The sequence below is a fragment of the Podarcis gaigeae genome (assembly GCF_964106915.1).
Source record: "Podarcis gaigeae genome assembly, chromosome: 1".
NCBI classification, from domain to species: domain Eukaryota; kingdom Metazoa; phylum Chordata; class Lepidosauria; order Squamata; family Lacertidae; genus Podarcis; species Podarcis gaigeae.
The window spans coordinates 137,567,537-137,586,784 of NC_139678.1; the positions used below are offsets into that span (position 1 = coordinate 137,567,537).

The window sequence follows — 19,248 nt, forward strand, 5'->3', positions numbered from 1 at the left end:
AAGGAGCAGATATGGCCAGTGCAAGAAACAAAATCAGCACCCTCTCTCCACATCAAGGAGCTCCAAGGCGTAACAGGACTTTCTAGCTTGATCAGGGCCCTTCACAGCTGCAGAATTGACTTCATGGCTAGTTCAGGCCTGTTCATTTCTCTCTGGTGAGAGACTCACCTGGAGCATAGTTGGGAGAATCCACTGGTACCCACTGAGAGAGAAGAGGTGGTTGAAATGTACGGCTGTGTTGATGACAGTGGCAGCATATTGCCTCAACAGGGCACTGTCCTCAGGGTGCAGGATCAGGGCTCCATTGAATACGTTGAGGAAGAGCATAATTTCATCCCCCCAGGGAAATTCACTAGGCATCCCAAGAAACATCTCCTCTAGCAGTTTAATCCAAAGGCTTTTCTGAAGGGTGTCAAGGCCAAATAGCTCCTTTCCAGCTATAAGAACAAGGGGAGCAACATGAGTTTCAAACACAGCAGCTTGCCTCAAAGATGAATAAACACCTGACATTCCAAGGAAAATCTCCACTGTGAACCATTGCCTCTGCAGATATGCTGACGGCAGGTGGGAAAATGTAGTGGCTGCTTTGTTTACATATTAGATAATCAAACACACCACTAGATCCTTTAACTTACATCTTTCTGATCTGAAAATAACCTTGTTATATTATAATAAATATTAATGTTATCAATTGGCATTTTAGTGTACTCAGTCAGCAAAACAGAGCTACTGGATTTGCAGCCAAAGGCTTTCTCCTTGTAGTACCTTGTGGATCACTGAAGAGTGAGAACTCAGCATCAATGGCGCTGCGAGGAAAAGAGGGCAAGCGGAGAAGGTCTTCTTGCAACAGAGACACATGAGACTGTTTGTGAGCAACGGGGATCTTCTGGGTCAGAGAAATGAGGAACAGAACCCGACCCACTTCTTCAAGCTTTCGTGTGAACACCTGGTAAAACAGCCAAAGAAAGAGTCTGAAATTGTGTATGCACACATAAAATGTATACATTGACACAGGAACACTAGTGTCCAAAAACACACCCACAATTAGGTCTTGAATCTGACACCTAGTTAACAGATCCTTTGTTCCACGTATACCCCTAGCCTAAAGCAAGTAATAATAGATGCACAGCTATTGGCAGGGGGACAGAATACCTGTTTCTGAATGAGTTCTTGGCCCCTTTCTGGGTTCATGTGTACCAAATTCAACTGGGGAGATACTGATCTTCGAAATGGATAAATATCACGGACATAGGTCTTGAAGTGGAATGGGGGGAAAAAGAAATATATTTTACCAATAAAATAATGCAATTTTAATCACAGCAGTAATAATGAATGTTCTTTAATAGTAGCTGAATGTTGTGCTATCTGTGGTTACTCATCTAATGTCTGTGCATTAAAAAAAACAACAACACCTAAGTGAATCATCCATGTTTCTGACTCTAAAACTGGATGAATGCTCTTTACTCCAAAATTTTAAAATTGCAAGACAAAATATTTCTTGTAACGCATCTTTTTCCAAGATGCTGCAATTTACATAGAAAAGCACAGTTGTCAATAGCAATGAAGGGGACATGGGTGGTGCTGTGGGTTAAACCACAGAGCCTAGGACTTGCCGATCAGAAGGTCGGCAGTTTGAATCCCCGCAACGGGGCGAGCTCTCGTTGCTCAGTCCCTGCTCCTGCTAACCTAGCAGTGCGAAAGCACGTCAAAGTACAAGTAGATAAATAGGTACCGCTCTGGCGGGAAGGTAAACGGTGTTTCCGTGCACTGCTCTGGTGCTCTGCCATAAGCAGCTTAGTCATGCTGGCCACATGACCAGGAAGCTGTCTGTAGACAAGCGCCGGCTCCCTCGGCCAGTAATGCGAGATGAAAGCCACAACCCCAGAGTCGGTCACGACTGAACCTAATGGTCAGGGGTCCCTTTACCTTTACCTTTACAATAGCAATGAGCTACAGGGGTCCCTTTACCTTTACCTTTACAATAGCAATGAGCTCACAAAACATTGTCTCACCTTATTATAATGAATAAGATTCCATCGTTTATCCATTAAGAAATAGTTGGAAGATTGGGATTCAGATATGTTAAAAAATTCCAAACACTCCTGAAATGGAAAGAAATAAGCAGCAGCTGTTATCTTTTGAGCAAATCATATAGGACGTAATTGAAAATATCTTATTTGGGTTCCAAAATACTTGTTCATTCAAGAAAGCTATCTATTTTAGACTCTAAATTCCTCCTGTGATCACATCTCATCTCTATAAACCACTGCCTATAGAAAGGGGGATTTTAAAAACTGCATAGTTTTTCAAGAGGATGAAAGTATTTGCTTCAGATCTGAAATACTGGAGATTCTTTTTAAAAAGTTATATTAACTGATGTAATTCTGCAAGTATTTTATTGGTCATTCTTGTGAATATAAGGCACAAGTAGGGTGGTAGCTGGGAATCCCTTCATGTCCTTAAACAATTCCTTCTGCTTAGGATAAGAGCTGCCTGGTTTCAGCCATGTTGGCATGTTAATATTGAATACAATTTTCTTTTATTTACTCTATTTCTTTGCCCCATACACTGGAGGAAATTCATGCTTTTACAAGTCCAGTCTTTACACATCTAAGTTGATACCGGGACTAATAATTCACAGAAAAATGAAGCTTCATATTTCATTACTTCCATAATACTGGTGGATTTGAAAATATAGGCATCAAAACATTGTTCTGAATTGTTTTAATAAAATAGTATTCAGACCTTTAACAGAGCTTCAAACTGAGTGTCCTCATGGACTGGTAACTGAGTTGGGATATCACATTCATTTTGCCCATGAACTACAAGGGTCTTGGTGCCTACAAAAAATATAAAATAATATTGTCCTAATATAATTAGTATAATACAAAGTCCAATGTAATTAGTATAATTTAATGTCCTAATATACTATACCAGACTACAAAAGACCAACACTACTGGTAATATTAACCCTAGCATACATGGTTGTTAGAAAAAGAAAAAGGGGTGGTGGTGGAATAAAGTACCATTTCAAAGCCACTGTTCAGTGTCTATATTTCAGTTTATATTTATATCCTGCCCTTTCTCCACAGAACCCATGGAACTGTACATGCCCCCCATGTTATTCTCACAAGAACCCTGTGAAATATAGATGCTTTAGTTGAGATTCTTGCATTGCAGGGGGTTAGACTAGATGACCCTCAGGGTCTCTTCCAACTCTACAATTCTATAGGTAGGTTAGGCTTAGAGAGAATGATTGGCTCCAAGTCACACAGTGTGTTTCATTGGCTAACTATGACACAATCCTGGCTCTATTGTGTAGACAGCAATCTTTTGTTCAGAGACATCAACAGCTAGGAAGTGTTTGTGGTTAATATTTTATGAATCCTCAGGGGATACTCTAAGAAAAATAATAATATTTGAGAACTTGGGGGGGGTGTTGTTAAAAAGGATGATTTTTGGATCAGTGTCTTTGTTGTTCACACTACAGCAGACACGGCTAACACAGAACTCACAAGGACATACTGTATATTGCAACCCATGGTTATTTCTGGCAGGAATCCAGCATACAAGCTTTGAAGGTTGGTGAGTCTTTGTGTGTCATGCAGGACACTGCAATAAAATGTCGTTTCTGCAGATGGGTACCAGTTCTCCAAATGTTGTGGCTGATACACCCGCTCTGGTCAATCCCCCCAGTGGAGTTGGAAGAGGGTGGGGAAGTGGGCTGATCAGCCAAAGAGAGTGCCCATCACTGACCTACCAAGTCCTTTGTGAGGGCATATTTAGTTTAGTTTAGCTTTTAAATTATTATTAATAATAATTGTATTTTAAAACCCTACTTTAAATTTTAAAACTGAAAATTAATTTTTTAAGAGAATTGACTTTGAATTGTTTAATTAAAAGGAGAGCATCAAAAATAATGAGAAAGAAACACAGCAGTGCTGCAGCAGCAAAAAGTAAATATAAGAAGCAAACTCGGCTAAAAGGCCCCCGTCTATGTACTGTATAGTGAATTCCATACCAGGCATTGAGGCAGTAACCAGAAGCTTCACTTCGCATTGTTCCTTCTTCATAGTCTGTTTGAGATCCTTGAAGAATAGTCCTTCTACATATCCTACAACTTCCCACAGGAAAGTCAGAGTCGCTGAAATAGCATCCATGCCCCATTCACATGGCGTGCGCACAAAATACATGATCAGTCCCACCTATGAATCACAAAGATACAGGCTGCATTTGGCTTAGTTCTGCAAGGAGCACCAGTTAGGCACATATTAGCCCTGCTCTAGAGATCCTCAGTTTCAAAGCACTTTGGGACTCCCTGCCTATTGAGGCGTCTTCACGGTACTCTTTTTGGCGCCTGCTATAAAACTTTCTTATTTTATAGCAGGCCTACCAGATGCTTAGAAAGCTGAGGTAATTTTAATCTATTTAGAATTTTAACTTGTTTTCTCAGTTTTATTATTTTTCTCAATTTTATTATTTTACCTTTTCATAAATTGCTTTGAGGATTTTTACAATCAAGCAGTGTATAAATAAAATAATAATAATGAATGTGAAGTCCCCCTCAGGGAACACGTGTTGCTGCTTGAAAGAGCCTCTTGACTGAGTCTTCCCATCTAGTTTTCTGTATGCTGTGATTCAGTCAAGAGAAAGAGTTCTAACTTGCCCTTAGCCTGATGAATGAGATTCATGTACGGTAGCTATGAAGACTTTGTCTGACTAGCAACAGCAGCGACCCTGTTCTTTCACAAACTTTTGAATCTTTAGTGATCATCTCTCAGTAATGTTAAATCATATTTCAGGTCCACTTTGTTTTGATTCCTGTATTTCTATTTCTTAGCCACAGGACTATGGGCATCAGAACCAACACCACAATATCAGCCAACTGTATTTTGCCTTTATTACACTTTGGGAACACCCAGCAAGTCTTTTCTTGGGTTTAGGGAGGTGCAAATCAGACCAGTGTTTACATTTTGGAGAAATGTGTAAATAATGGCTACAGTTTTGGTTCTGCAAGGGACTCAAAACAGCTTACCAAGTAATTAAATAGAATATGGGATGTCTGGGCAGGGAAGTCTCCAATGTTGAGCAGAAGTTTCCTCAGCATATACATCAACTCATCCTAGAATAAGAGCAGAATTTGCTTTTCAGCTTTATTACTTTCTTCTCAAAATTTAACTTTTACTCTTTTCATCAAAAAGGATCCACTCCACAAATACATATGAATACCTTCCATTGGTTAACTTCACGGCTTCTACTAGGATAAATTATTGTACCCAACTTCCACCCCTGCCAGCTGGACAGGCTTCCCAGTCATTCACTTTCATGTTAACTAAACTGGAAATCCATATAACCTGGAATGAAGGTACAGCTATGTACCCTAGTCTTGTTTCAAATGGTTTGGGGCATTTTAAAAAATAATAAATAAATGTATTTGATACTAGTATCAACACATAAAAGTTAAAACCTTCATTTGAAGGTAACAGTTCTCTAAGATAAATATGTTTTCAAAAGGCAGAATATGAGGTTTGACCAGGGCTTTTTTCCAGCCAGAACTCAGTTCCAACACCTCTCAGGTGGGCACCATTGTTTTTCTAAGAGAACAAGGGAGGCGTTCATGGTGAGTTCCAGCAGCTCTTTTTCTAGAAAAATAGCAATGGGCTTAACCATTCAAATTGGTCATAGCTCAGTGACAAAGAGTTGCTTATAAAACAGCTACTGAACTCATTAACATGTTCAAATAAACCTGAAAGCTGTGAGTTTCACTAATAAAATTATTTCCCAGAAGTTCCCCAGCCATCCTTGTTTCAAAGGTATCTTCTTATGTACCTGTGATGAGCTGCTTGTGCGTAAAAGCTTAGTCCCTCAGAGTTTGGCCTGATTATCAAAGCTCTGTCTATAGTGGAGCCCCTTAAGCATGACTCCCTCAATCGCTGGCAGAATCCGACAGTGGGCGTTTGCGGAATCTCTTCCAACATAAAAGCTCCTTAACGGAAACGCGTCTTCTGGATTCTCGGCGCGACAGTTTCCGGCGAGGAGTGGGTGTCCCTATAGGAGGTCCTGAAACTTCCCCACTGTTCTCGCTGGAAGTGTCCCTGAGCCATCCCTCCGACTCACTTTCCCTCGGAGCTCCTTCTCTCCCCCTGCTGGTTCCCTCCTCTGCTGCTGAGTCTCTCCTAGCCTCCGTGAGCCCTTCCACCACCTGCCCTTCCGATGGCAGTTCCCTGACAGTACCCATTGACAATATAACATTACAAATGTAGCAGGAAACCCCCCCCCCCCGATCATTCAGTTTGTACAAACTTCACACACACTCACACACTACATACGCTACGCTTCTGTTATAAATTCATAAAAAACCAACCATACATCGGATTTGCACAGTTCCACTTTTATTTTACTCCATGAAGGAAGGACTACAAAATGGGGAAGGTTTGATACAGGGCAGCCATAATCCCTTCAGCATACTGGCACATCCACAGGAGCCCTGCCCAGTTGCCATGCCAACCCTGATGGTCCTAGACAGAAGACCATCAAGATCACAAAGAACTTGCATATAGGAGTAGATTCAGCACTGACTGGAACAAAGGACAATGATCAGCTCTTCCCTCTGGGGGCAGAAAACTGCAAACTCTCCTCTGTCACCTGGAAAGTACTCATAGGGAGGGGGGAAGGGGGAACCAGCCAGATGACAGGTCACTCAGGTTACCACCACCACCCCTCCCTCAACCCCTCCATTCTGTGATGTATGCATGATGTTTCTGGGGGTGGGCTTGACCTACAGGATGGGAATTTCAAAAGTTTTTATAAGGCCTTGCACACCATTTTTCTGTGTCTTTCCTCTCTCCTGCAAGTGAGGGGAGCACCCTGTTGCAACAGTTCAATAAAGGCCAAGCCTACAGGCTGCTGTTTTGCTCCAAGTTATCCTGGTTGGTGTCTTTGTTTTTTTTGTCCAAGGGAGCCCTCGGATTTTTCCGTTAACACAAACACATACAAGAAGTTCCACTGATACATTAATTTTAATTGTATACTAGAAAACAGAGTCTCTACCTGTCGATTGCTGATCGTAAGTTTCTCCAGAAAATGTCGAAGAACTGTAGAAGGATCTTCAATGAGACAGTTCCACAGGACTTGCTGAGCCACGGCACTCACTGCACAAGACAAAAGGAGAGGGCTAGTCTGGGCCCCATTTCAGGAAAAAGTAAATGTCACATGGCAATAACTAATGGTTCACATATTTTTTTTTAGCTAGGCCAGGCCCCACCTAGCCTTGTGAGTCTAAAATCAACTTGATTTTTTAGTTTACTTCTCTCTTCTGCACATAACCAATTCTTTGTGTTTATTTTAAATTATGAGCCATCTGATGGCAACTGTGTTTTCACCTTTCCATGCAAAACTTAAGTTGATTCCCAATAAAGCTCTTTAGAACAGCTGAGGCATTGCTATTCTACAACTGCCTGAAGTGGAAGTTCCACATTTGCAGTGCAATTCTATACAGGTCTACTTGGAAATAAGTCCCACTAAATATAACAGAATTTACTTCTGTTATATAATACAGGACTGTTATGTTATATTAGGACTGAAGCCTTATAGTACTACATTATATAGTGATATCTTTGCTATGGCAATGATCCTTCTACAATATTTTATTTAATTACTGCTTATTTAGTGAAATATGGAACCTGGAAATAGGAAACTTTTGAATACAGTAACAGTAGTCCTAAAAACTTCAAAAGCACACTAAGTGCTAGGAATCAAGGAGGCAAATGCATGCTCCAGTTACAACATGAGAAAACGATACTTCAAATGGCTGTTATGCCCTAACAAACCATTTGTGGAACCAACCATGGGATTATATAAAATTTATTCCTGTAAATTGCTTCAATTATTTTGTAGAATGCAACAAATCAATTGACCTAATTCAGGCAATAAAACAAACCCCTCTGCCTATAACAGAAAGATAAGGATTTCTCTACCAGCTAGATACTGATTTTAAGTGCTAAAAGGAGGGTGAATGCTTTAAGAGTTTTAGGCTGCAATCCTACTTTCCAGATAGTCTCCTTTAAAAAAACAAACAAAAAACCCTTCCTTTTTGATATGGAGGAAAGCTAACAACATAAACACCACCAGAAAATAAAAAACTCCCCCCTCTTTTTCCCCCTGGTGAAAAGGGGGGTGAGTGTGAGGGGAGAAAGAAGAGCTTTTCAATTCTTTGTGGGTTGTTTTTTTTTGGGGGGGGGGGTTTCCTCCTGGATTGTTAGCAGGCTCTGAATCAATAGCTGAGCTCTAAGTGTAAAGATACCAGTGAAGCTGAAAAGAGTGTGCTGGTTTGTGTGAGGGCTCGTCCTCATTTCTTATTGGTTAGGAGGGAGAGAGCAAACAAAGCAGGAGATAAGGTGCCTGCAAGGAGATAGATAAGGTGCCCCCTGGGAAGCTGTTAAGTCTCCCCCTTTTGTTCACCAGTATGTTGCCTTGTTGAAACACTTATCACGATGTTATTTCAACAATATGGCAATTTATCGCACAGCCCAAATTACTGTACTGTCACATTCATTTTAATTATTCTAAAAACCCTTAAAACTAAAAACACCTGCTACTCCATCCTCCCGGACTTCTCCGTCTTCCATTAAGTGGACAATAGGGAGCACAGCTGCACAAATACATGCTGGGAAGACTGCCTGTGGGGGTTGGGGCACATGATGATTTGGTGTGTGCTCTGTCGTGTGTTCCTCATCTAGGGGGAAAAACAAACAGATATAGTGTAAATGGAGTCCCGCTTAATAATGAGTCTGTTTCCCATAAGAAAACATTGCAAATATCAAAACAGAAACACATTCCTAAACTGCAATCTAATCCAGGACTGACTGCAAGTTAATTCAAGCATTCAAAAAGGAGAAGGGAGTTTGAAAGCATGGCGAGATCTTAAGAGCCCCCACATACATAAATTATACATAAATATAATTGAAGCTTGTCACTCCTTTGACTGAAACCATATACAGTGGTAGCTTGGTTTAAGAACAGCCCTGTTTACGAACTATTTGGTTTACGAACTCTGCAAAACTGGAAGTAGTGTCCCAGTTTGCAAACTTTACCTCGGTCTAAGAACGGAATCCGAACGGTGGAAGGGCACCGGCGGCTGGAGGCATCCTTAGGGAAAGCGCGCCTGGGTTTAAGAATGGTTTCGATTTAAGAACGGACTTCCGGAACAGATTAAGTTCGTAAACCGAGGTACCACTGTACCTTAGATACCTGAAGGAGCATGATCTGCTATACAGACCTGCCAGTGTGTCTGCTATACAGACCTGCCAGTGAGAGAAGCCCTCATGGTAAGTTACCCTACTACATAGTAAACTGAGGGAGGGCCTTCTCGGTGATGGTGCATCAATTATGAAATTCCCTTCCCTGAAGGCTTAGGAACCAGCTAAAGAATCACACTTTTGCTTTGGCATTTGCAGGATATTTGGGCCTGTTTATTCTTATTATTTTAGTTTTTTTCTGACTGTTGAGAGTAATGTAATATATTGATTCCTCCTGTCTTACTACATACTACATTTTATATAAGCCACTCTGGGACTGCTATCACAATACACAATGGGTTTTAAATAAAATAAAAATAAATGAAATCCCTGATTCAAGCTATAAGCAAAGCCCAATGTGTGTAACAGACAAAGCAGCCCCACCAGGCTCTTGCCTCTCATCGCCTGTCACCTGACAGCACCCATTCCATCAGGCTGCAGTGATTGAGGGGAGGGAGGGATGGGAAGCAGAGTCATTCCTTTGGCTCTGCTGAGAAACCAGCTCCATTGGGCTCCTTCTCTGCCGGAACCAGTCATGTAACTTTAACGACTGGTCCCTGAGATGGTTTGCATTTCCTCTGGGAGGAAGAAGGTATAAATGCTTTGAATAAATACATAATCAATGCAAGAAAGAATCTATGGCATTTCACAAGACGATCAATATCCAGTCTTAAACTGCATTACCTTCAGCACTGACTGCTGAACGCACTGACCAAACTGAGCCACGGCGGAAGGAGTAGTTCCTGTGAGATGTGCTGGAGGTGCAGGATGGGCTTACAGAGAGACGGCGGGACGCCAGGTTGGCAACTTCTTCTACTGACGGAACAAATAGTAGATGTAAATTTTGGTTTCTAAACCCTAGTTCTATGCTGGTCTGCTGGCCACAGTGATCCATGCGATGGTCACCTCCAGGCGTGACTATTGTAATTTGCTCTACGCGGGGCTGCCCTTGAAGCTGTCCCAGAAACTCCAGCGGGTGCAGAATGCTGCAGCGAGGCTCCTCACAGGGTCTCTGCCATGGGAGCATATTCACCCAGTGCTTTTCCAGCTGCACTGGCTCCCGGTGGAGTACAGGGTCAGATTTAAGGTGCTGCTTTTGACCTTGAAAGCCCTCCACGGCCTAGGACCCTCGTACCTACGGGACCGCCTCTTCTGGTATGCCCCACGGAGAGCCTCAAGGTCCATAAATAACAACACCCTAGTGGTCCCAGGCCCTAAAGAAGTTAGATTGGCTTCGACCAGAGCCAGGGCCTTTTCACCTCTGGCTCCGGCCTGGTGGAACGCTCTGCCTCATGAGACCAGGGCCCTGCAGGATCTGATTTCTTTCCGCAGGGCCTGTAAGACAGAGTTGTTCCGCCTGGCCTTTGGCTTGGAGCCAATATGATTCCCTCCCCCTCTTTCTTTTTTTCTTTTCCTTTCTCCTCCTGTGATGAGGCTACATTTTAATATTTTAATATTTCAATATTTTAATGTTGTATTTTAATTTTGTTTTTAAGTTGTATTCATTCAACTTGTTTTTATTATTGCTTGTTAGCTGCCCTGAGCCCAGCCTTGGCTGGGGAGGGCAGGGTATAAATAAAAATTATTATTATTATTATTATTATTATTATTATTATTATTACTACTACTACTGTAACGACCTATCTCAACAGTGAAAAACTCAAGTCCGACTTTTATTCCAAGTCGTTAGTGAACTGAATGCTTTTTAAACAACCAGACTGCTGGGAGGAGCACAGAGAGAAGAAACACCATGGTGCACCTATAGCAGCAAAACCAGATGCCTTCATCGGCCCCAGCTGCAACAAGACAAGCCTCGGTCTCCAAAGCAGGCACTGTAACTCTCCGAAGGTTTGACTTCAACCCTGGAGATAAATGGATGCCAGCTGGCAACAACAGCCAGGTGGTTCCCAGTCCAGATCAAGATCGCACTGAGGACAGTTCTAAGCCATGGCTTCTATTGGGATTGGGCACGGCTTCTATTTGCTTCAGGAGGAAACTCCCATTGTCACCATCTTCCATATAACACCCCCTCAGTCCTCAAACAACTGAATCTGAGCTTCTCCTGTCTTCTTTTGGGGTTGTGCAGTTTCCTGGAGTCTCAATCCTGTCAAGGCTGCCAGAGGACCTTGCTGCCAACCCTGAATATTTAAAGACTATTGTCATATGCTACTTACTGACAAACACTTTTCCCACTCCATTTTTAATAAGCAAGGGCAATTACTTTAAGAAAAAAATAGCTACATCAATCCTGTTTAAAGTAATATAAGGAAATGAGGACTGTTCTAGTCTTCTTGTGCTCATTTCACAACAAACCTTGAAAAAGCTCTCAAGTCTTTTTCAACAGGTGACAATGCTAATAAATTGTGCTCAAAGCAACTAAGTGCTGCTCCTACTTCTAATCATCAACTGAATCAACACTCGCTCCCTTGTAACCTTGAATTATCTCTACTGCAATAAAATCATGAGCAATTTATGAAGATTATATTACATCCCCAGTACATTTGCCTTATCAGACTCTAGTAATCACACCTTCCTCTTCCTGCTCCACGCTTGGGGAACAGCTGGGCTCATAGCAAGCTTCCTGGGTGATGGGGATAGCAGTGATCAGACTAGCTTCTCGGCCCAGACGTTTTTTCTCTTCTTCCTGCTGCAGATTCTTGAGAATATGTTCTGCTCGCTGATGAGAACGTGACACTGCCCGGGCTGAAAATGACTTCTGTAAGCAAACCATTGGGCAGGAGGCAGGCTATGTGAATGAGTTTGCTTGGGTTTTATACAGCACATTTTCTATTTATCATCCATCCATCCATCCATCCATCCATCCACATTTTGCAGTTTATGAGTATTCTGATTAAGTTTTTAACATGGACATAACAACCTTAATAAACTATGGAAACATTTGAAGCAATTTGTTAATAGACACTACGTACATCAGAAATGTAGCCAGTTCACACTATGTCTACTACATGTGGTATATTACAACAATCTAATGCAACTTTACATGGAAGTAGGCGTCATGGTATTGGTTTATAAATCACAGCACTGCTGCCTGCATTGCATGCAGAGATGCTGTATTGTATTGTCTCCCATGATGGTTTGTTATGGGGTGGTTCAACTAGTACTTGTGAATGGTGCTTGCTGTCAAAGAGAGGTTCCAGACTCAATTCAAGGTGAAGGTTATTCCTTCTATAAAGCCCTCTAGAGCATTTTATCACACTGACTGAAATCACTAAGGAATGCACCCAAAACGGGAAGAACTGGCTGTCAAAACAGAGAAAGGTTCTAGTCCCTTGGAATTCAGTTCCAAGTGAGGTTTGATACCGACTAACCCTAAAATATGTTTAAAACCAAATAAATGAGAATGTGTCAAACCTGTCCACTTTCCCTCACTGAGTACAGTGGTACCTTGGGTTACAGATGCTTCAAGTTACAGACGCTTCAGGTTACAGACTCCGCTAACCCAGAAATAGTACCTCAGGTTAAGAACTTTGCTTCAGGATGTGAACAGAAATCGTGCTCCGGCGGCGCGGCAGCAGCAGGAGGCCCCATTAGCTAAAGTGGTGCTTCAGGCAGGAGCACTCCCTCTTTGCTGAAGAGGCTTTGCGTTGCTTTCGCTGAAGCCAAGAGAGCGAGAGGGATTGATGCGCACTGATCCCTCTTGCTCTCCTGGCTTCAGGGATAGCCATGCAAAGCCTCTTGAGTGCAGCTGGAGCACTCCTGCCTCTTCGCTCAAGAGGTTTTGCATTGCTTTCTTGTTTTCCTCCACTAAAAACTAGGTGTGTCTTATGGTCAGGTGCGAAAAATACAGTGTATTTTTCCCCAATTTTTTTGTTTAAAATTGAGGGTCATCTTATACATGGAATGTTGCAATTATTTATTTCGGGCTCAAAAAGTAGGGGTTGTCTTATACATGGGGGCATCTTATACACGGAAAAATACGGTAATTGCTTTGTCTCCCCTCATTCTTGGATATTCATGGGAAGACCACAGATTTTCTCAAATACCCCTGCTTTTCTGAACAACGTCAGAAGATTTTGGGTGTTTATCCTCATGAAAAAGTATTTTTGCAAACTAATGCACATTATAGCAGCAGGCTGCAGGCTACCTCAAGTGGTTTACCATGTGCATGGGTATATTGGTTCTGAGTTAACAGACACCCACAAAGATGTACATTCTGATGCAGATTTGGCCTCTGCTTTTTCAATGCTGCTTGTGCAATACTTTACATATATAGACACTCCCCATGGAGTGGAACTTTCTCATGGAGAGGGAATTGTATGGAATTGGACATCTGGAGGACTGCTGTAAAAGTAAAATATTTTTATTTAGACCAATTTTTATTGATGAGCTCCATCCCTTTTGAGTAAAAGCATTTCTTGAATTCAGTGTACTGCATTTATATTTTGTCCCTGGACTTGGTCCTTTTATTCAGGATAAAAAATCTGCTTTAATGGCTGTGTTTTTATGGCTGTGTTACTAATCTAAGATCCCTAGAGCTATTTGTTTGCTTTTCTCCAACACTATTAATATTGTTGATATAATATTCTTATTAATAGTAATTCATGTATTGAGAGAATCATTAAAATGATTTTAAAAACCCACACCCCACATTATTTTTCATGTGCTATGAAATGTACTAAAAATGTATTTCAAAGACACTTGAGGAGTTATTTGGGTGCCTTTTACCTGCATGTCTTCTTTTGCGACTGTCTCACTCTTCCCACAAGCAGTGTATCATTCAAAAAATAAGGCCTACTTCAAGAAGATTTTTTACTTACGGATTGATCTTCATTAATTGGGTCCTGGACACTCCCACTACACTGTGGAACCCATGGAGGGTCGAACATGGGGACGGATGGCATTCCCAGAACTGGGGATGGGAGTGTGAAGTTAATGCTAGGTGGAGGAATCTAGGGAAAAAAGATCAAGACATCAAAATGGGGGAGAAAGAGACTCACATAACCAAAAGCTTCTGTAGAAACAAATCCCTTCTATCTATACTAAATATTTCCTGTTTCAGGTATGAGGAAATGTTCCAGAGTCCAAATATGAAAGGCCATTTAATTTCATCCATGGGATAAAGATGGAATTACAAGCTTCCTTATGAAACAAGAAGTGGACTTGGTAATAATGATCAAAGAGCCAATAACTACAGTAAAAGAAGTATTGGAAGAAATGGAACAGTTTGGAGGAGTGGCAGGTTTTAAACTAAATAAGAAGAAAACGAAAATGATCGCGAAGAATATGGATCAAAGTGCTATAGAAATAATGCAACAACAATCGCAGATAGAGGTGGTTAAAAAGGTCAAATATCTTGGAATATGGGTGACTCCTAAAAATATAGATTTATATAAGAATAACTACGAGCCAGTGTGGAAAGAAATAAGAAAGGACCTGGAGGTGTGGGGAAGAATGAAATTGTCATTTTGGGGAAGGATTTATACAATCAAGATGAATGTGCTACCAAAAATGTTATTTTTATTTCAGACTATCCCCATAATTAAGGGGAATAGAATTTTTAAAGAGTGGCAAAGAGCGATTTCAAGATATATTTGGCAGGGCAAAAAGCCAAGAATTCAATTCAAGTTGTTAACAGATATAAGAGAAAGGGGAGGCTTTGCCCTGCCGGATTTGAAATTGTATTATGAGGCATCATGCCTTTGCTGGTTGAAAGATTGGGTTAAATTAGAAAATAACGAACTGCTTGACTTAGAGGGGTTCGACAATAGGTTTGGATGGCATGCGTATTTATGGTACGAGAAAAAGAGAGTCCATAAAGGTTTCGAGAACCACATCTTCCAAGGTCCTCTAACTGAAATATGGGATAGGTATAAAAACCTATTAGAACCTAGAGTGCCACACTGGTTATCCCCTCTAGAAGTTTTGAGTGTAAAGAAAATCAATATGAGTAGTGAATGGATAACATATAGTCAACTGTTATTTAAAGAAGGAGGAAAATGGAAAATGAAACCATATGAGCAGGTTAAAGATTATGTATATGATTGTTGCATTATTTCCAAATAAATGAAATGTTTAGGAAAGACAGTAAGGAACATGGTTATGCGGATAAGGATTCTAAATTTCAGAGGGAAATCATAGATAATGATGGGAAAATACTATCCAAAATGTATAAGTTGTTGTTAGAATGGAATTTAAAGGATGAAGAAGTTAAGTCGGTAATGATTCACTGGGCCAGAGATGTGGGTCACAACATACAATTTGAGGACTGGGAAAAACTATGGAAGGAAGGCTTGAAATTTACTGCATGTATGACGTTAAAAGAAAATGTTATGAAAATGTTTTATAGGTAGTATATGACACCCGTAAAATTAGCAAAAATGTATAAGACATGTAATAAGTGTTGGAAGTGCAAAGATAAAGAAGGTTCTTTTTATCATATGTGGTGGGAATGTAAGAAAGTGAAAGACCTCTGAGAAAAAATATATAATGAATTGAAGAAGATTCTAAAATATACATTTATAAAGAAACCAGAAGTCTTTCTGTTAGGGATATTAGGAAACGAGATAAAAAGAAGAGATGGTAATTTTTTCCAATATGCAGTAACAGCAGCAAGAGTGTTACTGGCCCAGAAATGGAAACAGCAAGAAATACCGACTGTGGAAGAATGGAGAATGAAGTTGTTGGACTATATGGAGCTGGAAAAATTGACAGGAAAGATTAGATACTTAAGAGACCAAAAGTTCATCGAGGACTGGGGGAAATTTGTGGAATATCTGGAACATATAAGTGAGGGACAGATAACACTAACGGGATTTAAAGAAGCACTGTGAAAGACTATGAAATATTGTATAAAGGGAATAGAAAGAAAGATATAAACAATGTCAATACAAAATTAAGAAATGCGCAACTTAAATTATAACTACGGATGATTTACGGATAAGCTGGAGGAAGTCCTAAAAAGGAATATGTTGTGAAATTTTGATGTGAAACTAATATGTTTTTGTTTATTTTTTCTTTTGATGTAAATTAATAAAAATTAATTTAAAAAAAAGAAACAAGAAGTGAAGGCTAATGATTCTTTAAACTAAGTAACCTATTGTTATGAAAAAACAAAAAAATTTTTTTTCTGTAACTGGAACTATTGTTATGACATTTTATTTATTTATTTTTAGAAGAAAATAACCTCATATTTTTCCCTGTGTGGGATGTCAGCCTCACATAAGCAACATGTTTAACTCTAATTAATGCATGAAGGGATTAAGAGCATAGAGCAAGCTGTCCTGCCAGCTTTAGCTAGGTCACACTCCCTCAGCTTGGGAGGAAGGGTTACAAAGCATATTCTGTCCCTCTGTGTGGCCAACGCAGTGTCAAAGCCACCTATACCTACAACAATAGGTGAGAAAGCTTTGATCCAGGAGGATCCACTCTAGTATCAGACCAAAGGCCTATCTAGTCTAGCATTCTGTTTTCACAGAAGTTAACGCAGCTTAATAACCTCTTAGCTCCCAGAAAGCTGGATATAAGATGTGAGTATGTATCATATCTTCTTACATTTGTCTGCTACTCCCAATAAATCAGATGTGGTATAATGAATGGGATAATCTGAGCTGTCACATGACCTTAACCCGTGTTCAATTTATTGCCACAGAATGTTTCAGACTCCTTAAAGACGTCAACAGTGTTAATTATAGTCATATTATAAAGGGAGTCCCATATTCTCCCCATTGCATCTTGGTAAGTTTTAATTTCTATTTTATTTTACTGTAAGTGGTTGTCTAAATTCAAAGTTTTAAAAATGTGTTTTATGGAAAGTTAAAAAAGGAAAACAAAACAAAACAGGATTTTGAAGGTGTATTCTGGTGCCACAACTCGAACACTTAATTGTACCAGACAGTGTCACAATTTACCTTAAAGATTTGCTGAGCTCCTTCCTCCATCCGAGGCCACACCTGATACCTAAATCTCCAGAGGGTGTGGAATTTAAGAATGGCATTCAACCTTTGCACTGCCTCAGGGTGATGAAATTCAGACATCAGCATATCTGACACTGCCTCTGGCACTTTCACAGCACATAGGAGGAACATGGCAGCTGCAGGAAGCAAATATTTCATGAATGGTGCGTATCTGTTTTTAACCTCTTATGTTTGTTTGTTTGTTTGTTTGTGTGTGTTACAGATAGGTAGCCGTGTTGGTCTGCCATAGTCAAAACAAAAAAATTCCTTCCAGTAGTTGGTCTTTAAGGTGCTACTGGAAGGAATTTATGTGTGTGTGTGTGTGTGTGTGTGTGTGTGTGTGTGTGTGTGTTGCTGTAAAATTCTTTGTTTTTTAATGACATACTCATAAAGAAATAAGAAAACCTGGGAGACACCTTAATTTTAAAAAGCAGTTCTGGAGGATGTAGTTCAGAACTATGCCTTTGATTGGTTCTTTGAGTAAATGGTTAGGAAACTGCTGTTTTATGAGCAGATCTGGCAGGAAATGGGGAGCTACTGTGGGCCACTCGTTTATAAATTTCCTGTGTGGAAAGCTTGAATACTACATGCAGCAAGAAGAGAAAGGGTGTGTGTGTGTGTGTGTATGTGTACTGTCTTAGTACATGTAGTATCATAAGCAAGGGCTCACATAATATCAGAATAACACGACTGTTCCAGGGGACAGAAAATTCCCAGGATCCAAAGCTGGGGGAGCGGGGGGAACTGCTATGGGACTCTGTACCACTGCCAAACCTGGATCACTAATATTGCACGCTTGGTAAAGAAAGTTGAATTTTTCATCTTGTAAATTCCAAAAATGAGGGATGCTCAAAAGTTGTAACATTACTTGAGAATTCAAAAGATATTTTGAATAAATGAATATAATTTGCTTGGCAAGTATAAAGTGTGTAAAACTGCAAAGAAATCATTCAAAATGTTTGGCAAGTACTTGCAGTTATATAACAGATAAGAGATATACTATATAATTATTATTTAGCATTACCTGACATTTTCAGAAAATTAAAATTGTTTGGTTTTCCAAAAGCAGTTTCTGTTGCTTCTTCATCAAATGTAGACTTACTAAGCTAAATGTTGTCCAATCACAAACATTATAGGCTCATTATAATGCCTCACACCCAAAAACATATTTTTAAAGACTTGTCACTGAAGAATTTTACAAAAATTATGTTTTGCCCACTTAAAATGGCTTGAGTGCCAGAGGCAGAGTACATTCCTACCTGCTGCCCCAGCCATGTGCTCATCCATACTAAGCAGCAGTTCCCATGCTGCAGGCTGGATGTCCCCATACATCTCTTCTGTGAGGATGGGCGCTGCCTTAATTAACAATGACAAAGGTGCTGGAGACAAACTCATCACCTGCAGAAAAGGAGATCATGTTGTACAGCAGAGCCAAATAGCAATTAAAAGTAAGAGGACATTTATAGCCCCAAAACATGCTTGATCCGAAGAACGTTCTGCTGAGTTCAGTGTGGACTATGTACTAGTGTTTAAGTATGCAGCATTCTCCAAAAGCCCTGCTTGCACCTCATCAACCTTGTTCAACAAGACTTATAAGTGGAGATTTTTATCCCATCTGCATTTGTACTGGAACTATTTTTAATTGTTTTTATACATGGAATCATTTCATATTGTTTTACATTTTCCTTCTCTGTGGTTGTAGACAGCTTTATCTGTTCTATAATGCTGAATTTTATTATTGAGGGTGTGGGATGTTAGCGTAGTGTCTGTAGCGGAGAACATGTCCCCCTGGGGTCCCACCCTACAGTCAGCTCTCACCTGTAGCTCCTAGAAGCTGTCAGCATGTGACAGCGGCCACACCCTGGGAATGGCTTCAACTGGTTGGCTAAGCAAGGTGAAGGTAGCTGATGGGTTTCAAGCAGAAATTAGGGACTTCTGCTGCATGTGAAGCTCTGGCAGATTGCAAGCTCTGGCAGATTGAGTGGAAAGCTCTGGCAGATTGAGCAGAAGAGACCAAGAGTGGGTCCAATGGTCAAGAA

The 19,248-nt window shown here is 40.4% G+C and overlaps 1 protein-coding gene across 11 annotated transcripts in view; it reads right to left on the minus strand.

Moving 5' to 3' along the window:
- Positions 1-19,248, minus strand: part of UNC80 (unc-80 homolog, NALCN channel complex subunit) — a 168,882-nt gene that overhangs the window by 42,079 nt on the left and 107,555 nt on the right. For 10 of the 11 annotated variants that reach the window (XM_083702366.1, XM_083702365.1, XM_083702371.1 and 7 more), the window contains 14 exons: positions 18,469-18,607; positions 17,165-17,346; positions 14,075-14,206; positions 11,826-12,012; positions 9,981-10,112; positions 8,591-8,734; positions 7,051-7,151; positions 5,036-5,122; positions 4,022-4,205; positions 2,746-2,840; positions 2,013-2,102; positions 1,153-1,254; positions 766-946; positions 169-437 (listed from right to left, as the gene is read on the minus strand). In XM_083702366.1, coding sequence (XP_083558492.1) covers positions 169-437; positions 766-946; positions 1,153-1,254; positions 2,013-2,102; positions 2,746-2,840; positions 4,022-4,205; positions 5,036-5,122; positions 7,051-7,151; positions 8,591-8,734; positions 9,981-10,112; positions 11,826-12,012; positions 14,075-14,206; positions 17,165-17,346; positions 18,469-18,607 — 2,025 coding nt within the window. The remainder of the gene's footprint in view (positions 1-168; positions 438-765; positions 947-1,152; positions 1,255-2,012; positions 2,103-2,745; positions 2,841-4,021; positions 4,206-5,035; positions 5,123-7,050; positions 7,152-8,590; positions 8,735-9,980; positions 10,113-11,825; positions 12,013-14,074; positions 14,207-17,164; positions 17,347-18,468; positions 18,608-19,248) is intronic. The other variant, XM_083702367.1, reaches the window with a different exon arrangement.